This window comes from Acyrthosiphon pisum, chromosome A1 (assembly GCF_005508785.2).
Source record: "Acyrthosiphon pisum isolate AL4f chromosome A1, pea_aphid_22Mar2018_4r6ur, whole genome shotgun sequence".
Classification (NCBI taxonomy): Eukaryota; Metazoa; Arthropoda; class Insecta; order Hemiptera; family Aphididae; genus Acyrthosiphon; species Acyrthosiphon pisum.
This window is the reverse complement of record NC_042494.1, coordinates 85,693,848-85,696,535: the sequence shown is the minus strand read 5'-3', so window position 1 is coordinate 85,696,535 and position 2,688 is coordinate 85,693,848. Positions and strand designations below refer to the sequence as shown.

General features: G+C 23.8%; 1 protein-coding gene across 1 annotated transcript in view; it reads left to right on the top strand.

Annotated features, from left to right (window-relative positions):
• The window catches only part of LOC100572853 (DENN domain-containing protein 2A), an 8,082-nt gene extending 5,642 nt beyond the window's left edge, over positions 1–2,440 (top strand). The window contains exons 7-10 of the mRNA XM_003242277.4: positions 170–328; positions 735–930; positions 997–1,233; positions 2,001–2,440. Coding sequence (XP_003242325.1) covers positions 170–328; positions 735–930; positions 997–1,233; positions 2,001–2,246 — 838 coding nt within the window. The 3' untranslated portion in view covers positions 2,247–2,440. The remainder of the gene's footprint in view (positions 1–169; positions 329–734; positions 931–996; positions 1,234–2,000) is intronic.
• The last annotated feature ends 248 nt before the right edge of the window (positions 2,441–2,688 follow it).

The following is a 2,688-nucleotide window of genomic DNA, read 5'->3' as shown; positions in this document are numbered from 1 at the left end:
ATTCACTTTAATTTTTAAACTAACGGAGCTAAAGGTGATCTGCTTAGCATACAATTTGGTATGTTATGCACTTGTAAGACATATACAATACATGGATGTCATGTCAATATATCATAATAAATTAACACAATATCTTTTTTTTTTTACATATTGAAACTTTATTTTCTAGTTCTACTAATGGAGGAGAAATTCATATACCATTTGATATTCTAAATGATCAAGATGATCTACTAAAACTTTTACACATTATTAAACCAAATACATTTATACAAATGTTAGCTACAATGTTGTTAGAAAGAAAATTAATACTTCTCAGCAAATCAATAAGGTAATTGATTTTTAATTAAATATATTAAGTACTAAGTAGTTTAATTGCTTTTAAGAAGACTTTTTAAATATTAGACAGCTATTATTTTGAAATTGCATATTTAATTAATTACCTAATGGAAAATTATATGCTGGGTGTTTAATGTGTTTGAATATTGATGTATTTTTACAAACTTTTTGAACACCTTGTATAATTAGAAAAGTATATATTTGTTAATTATGAACATTTAATTTGAGAATTTATATTGTTTACTATTACTTATAAATGATTCAAATCAGTATTTATTAAATAATTTTCAAATAAATTTGTATAACTTTATTTGATTATTGGTTAAAGATTAATTAAATATTATTTAATATGTAATACTTTATTTGTAACATTTAATTTTTAATTAATTTTTTTTTAGTTTGTTATCAAGTAGCATTGAAGCGCTTACATCTTCCTTATATCCTTTTTCTTGGCAACATACTCTTGTGTCAGTTCTTCCTTCTCAAATGGTATCTATTGCTGATTTTGTTCAAGCTCCAACACCATATATCATTGGTTTGTTAAAAACTGAGAATCAATCAGATATATTTTCTCAATTGAGTGAAAAAGATCAAGTAAATACTATATTTATACTTGAATTTTGTTTGTTTCTTTTTCAAATAATTATGTTAATTAACCAGGTTTTCATTTTTGATTTGGATGCTAACAAAACATTGCGTAAAGTAAAAGATGAATATAGTGTCTTACCATCAAGAATATCAAAAGGTTTGAAAAATGTTATTGGGTTAAAGGTGGAGTTAGATCAATCAACTAAGGCAGTTCTAGCATCAGAGTCTCTTATACGATTGTTTGTGGAATTAGTTGGTCATTATAAATCCTTTATTCTATCTAATTCAGAAAACAAACATCATTTTCAGGTATTGTTAATAAATTATTTTCCTATTTTAACTCTATAGATAGTGTGCATTTTTTTTTATTAATATTTTGGTATGCAACTACAGTAGAATCTGCTTATTCGGGACTCCACTTAAAGGGGACTCCTGCTTAATGGGGACATTAATGACAGTCCTGAATGAATGTATTGTATATAAAATTCTTCGGTTAATTGGGACAGTTTGGATAATGGGGACAAATAGGTCACCGCCCGATGTGTCCCAATTGATCGGATTTGATTGTATATAAATATTTCATGTGCTATAATACAAATTTTAAAAATAGTAATTTTTGTATTAGAAAAAAGTGATTCTGAGAAGAGTTGTGTCTTAGTTGTTGAACAAATCTTAAAATATTAACAATTATTGTTGAATTTTGTTGATAGTAGTTAAATATTTATGGTAATAAATCATAATTCATGGTCAATTTAGCTGTTTCTTAAAATAAAAATCATATTATCTACAGTTAGTAGTTTGTATGTAAATTATATTTTTAATTTATATACTCTTAAGACATATTTTTTAATCAGTAAAAATTATGATTTTATTATAATTAATAATAAAAAAATTATTAAATATAAAATGGTTTAGTTTTATTTCAATTTCCTCAAAAAAAGTTATTTGTTAATTTTCTATTTTCAACAAACTTAAAGCACTATCTCTATTTCATTTTGAATCATTTAGGTATATTTTATAAAAAAAAAATGGTTTTTTTCTGTTTAGAGTGTAATCTATTTCTTATTATGTTTCAGAAACAATTTTTCATTGATGCCGGTATTAATACTGCACATAGAAATTTTTTGGAATGGTTTACAGAAACAGCTATGTTTACAACATTTCTAAATAATAAAATGCATAGCAATATTGACAAAAAAGACGTGTTTGAGTGTCGATGTGATGAATTTTCTAACGAGCTCAGTAAAATTAAACGTAAATCAAAAACCCTGCAGTCTATGAAGGCAATAGGTGATCGGATAAAAGAATGGGCTGTTTCATGAATCCATTTAAATAACTTTATAGCTGATTTATGATGATACATTTTAATTTAATATAATTATATATATTATTAACCAAAGATCAAGATTTTCAAAAATATTTTCTATGTATAAGAAAAATAAAAACACTGAATAGTATTACTAAAATATTGATAATTTTTGTATTGTTTGTAATATATTAGCATTAATTTGTTGAAAATATTTCATTGGTTTTATTTGTGCTCATATGATTGCATAGAGTATACTATATAGTATATTATAGTAAATAGTTTATAGTATTCACTATATTATAAATGTGTAGTTTTTCTTACTCATGGTTAACATTTTGGAACAATATTTCTTAATTTATCATATTATACTATAATAATTTATCAAATATCTGATGATATATATATCTGTAGGATTCAAAAGTTCAATTTTACCATTCTTGCTGGAAGTTTTAAAT